The sequence below is a fragment of the Alosa alosa genome, chromosome 3 (genome assembly GCF_017589495.1).
Source record: "Alosa alosa isolate M-15738 ecotype Scorff River chromosome 3, AALO_Geno_1.1, whole genome shotgun sequence".
NCBI lineage: Eukaryota > Metazoa > Chordata > Actinopteri > Clupeiformes > Clupeidae > Alosa > Alosa alosa.
The window spans coordinates 13,235,139-13,237,638 of record NC_063191.1 but is presented as its reverse complement, the minus strand read 5'-3'; the positions used below and the strand labels follow the sequence as shown (position 1 = coordinate 13,237,638).

General features: G+C 43.4%; 1 protein-coding gene across 1 annotated transcript in view; it reads right to left on the bottom strand.

Moving 5' to 3' along the window:
* Positions 1-2,500, bottom strand: part of nalcn (sodium leak channel, non-selective) — a 119,969-nt gene that overhangs the window by 40,697 nt on the left and 76,772 nt on the right. Inside the window, exon 18 of the mRNA XM_048240027.1 lies at positions 1,044-1,180. Coding sequence (XP_048095984.1) covers positions 1,044-1,180 — 137 coding nt within the window. The remainder of the gene's footprint in view (positions 1-1,043; positions 1,181-2,500) is intronic.

Genomic DNA, 2,500 nt, shown 5'->3' with positions numbered 1-2,500 from the left:
GTGTAACTGAGGTCCATGGCTAGTCTGGCTTTCACCAGACCAAGCTCAATCTTTTAAGAAATAAAAAAATAAATAGCGGGCAGATCAGGCTGGGTTCACCCAGCCTAGTCCATAGGCACCCGATATTGTTTAATTTTCCGATTGAGATATCCACGCTCTGGCTATTCTAAATGCAAAAATGCATCAGGGAGTTATGACAAAACTGTAACTAACAAACTAGATCCTAATAGAAAGCTGTTAGCTTCCCTAATACAGGCTTATAAGGTAGGCCTACTTATTACAACATAAATTGTCAATAGGCTATGCTGGTGGCACAAATAAAATCTCCTTTGAAACCAATGGCTTCGCTTTACAGTATCAAGCGGACTTAAACTGCCATATCGCGTAAAAGTTGTAAAAAATTCACGCAGCTCCATGAGTCAAGGAAAGCGAATGAAGTAGCCACTTCTAAATGGGACCCACTACACAGTAGCTTAAGGTGTGTTGCTAAAGCAGCCATAATGAAATGAAGGTGTCATTGTTTGGATACATTGTTTGGATGCATGGGGGGGAGTGGCCCCCGGGGACGAAACAAAATTTTTCCGTAAAAGTCTAGTGGGGCTACCCACCAAATTTCATGTGCCCCGGTGGTTCGGTGTCCCGGTATCCCGGTAGACGGTCATAATAATTGGATTATTGGATATGTTTTTATTTTGGATTTTATTTTGTGTGTTGTGCATGAGTTTTGTGAGAATCGATTACATGCTAATTGTGAAGCACTAATCCCACTCATTTAAATGTGAGCCTCAATATTGTGTCGCACAAACTTCTGTAAAGAATGCATCAAAAGGTGTAGTCTACAATTATGGTGATTTGTTTTTATTATTTTGCTCAACAGGAGGATGGTTGAGAACCCTATGGTAATATTGTTGGCTCTTATAGGTCAGTAGACCAGACAAACACATGACTGTGTCTTTAACCAGTCGGATTGTCAGTTCTGTCATGTAACTGACGGCCAGAGAGGTGATGGGGATTGACCACAGTCTGTTCCTAGCCACGGCTACCTGATTCTGGGCACGGAGAAGTCCGAGGGCAGCTTGTTGATCTTGACCATCTGTGGGCGGTTGGGGAACTTCTCAAATATGCGCAGACGCAGCGGCAGCTTCTCCTTAGTGTCTGCGTTGGCTTCGCTCTGCTTCAGCTGAGGAGCAATGACACAACAGTGTTACTGTAATATGAATATGGAGAGCCAACTAGTATCAGAGCTGATGTACATTTCTATTTAAAGAGACAATAAGGCGCCAGATGAGGGCAACAGACCGCAAACTGTTACCAAGAAGTGGAGTATAAATGAGATGCAGGAGCAGAAAGCTTGCCCCAATGTCAGATGAGTCATCCCTAAACGAATGCAAATATACATCCCAGTTTTGAGAGAAGAGAGAGACAGAAAGGCAGTGACAGAGAGAGAGAGAGAGAGATAGAAGATGAATGGAAAGGAATAAGAAAAGAAGGTGGGTGAACAAGAGAGACTGGGACACAGGTGGTAGACAGAGATCACAGAGATGGGCTGAAAAGAGAAAGAGAATAAGAGAGGGGGATGAGAAAAGAGAGGGAGAGGTAGCTGCATATTCCACTGGCCTTGACATAGAGATCAAGCAAGACAACGGAGAGAAAAGCCAGGAACAGAGAGAGAACAAGAAAGAGAGAGTCAGTCAGTCAGTCAGACGGACAGTCAGACAGGTGTGAGCAGAGAGCAGAGAACAGGAGCAGGAGCTCAGAGACGAGTGTTTGGCCTGTCACTCACACCTCAGGTGGCCGCCTGACAGACGTGGCTGACACCCCATCCACCCACCCACCCACCCCAAGGCCCACCTGTCTGTCTTCCTCCCTGTGACTCAGGGTCAGGCCCGACTGAGAACGAACCTCCTCTGGCCAGACATGATCAACAGCACAGTCATAAAAAATACAAGATTAAGACAAAAATAGGTATTGGATACACCAGTACCTTATAGTCTATGAGTATGAGGAAGACTATGAGACATGCATATATTACAAACACTATTATGTGTTTGTAATATATGCATGCACTATGTGTACTACTGTACACATTACTCCAATCACAGTTTATGGTACATGATAATGTCTGTAAGCTGCAGAGTAATAAATCATATTTGCCTTCATACTATGTCATATAATAATAATAACCATATGCCATGTCATTGCTTTGTAATGCTCCGATGCTAGAGTCTCCATATTTGATGTGTCAGGGTGCTATGCAAATATGTTTCCTAAAGATGGCAGCAGTACACAAACCGTCAGCGAGCCAACAACACGACACACCTCCCCCTTACAACACTCAACCTCTCTGCATACCGTTTTCAGATAATGACAGAAAATTGTCCAAAATGACGGATTGTAATTAACATAATTTTCACCGTCGGTACCAACACCACCATACAACCAAACCTTGCCAAGGACAAGAAAAAAAAAGCAGAGTTCAATTCTATCGATTTAATTACAG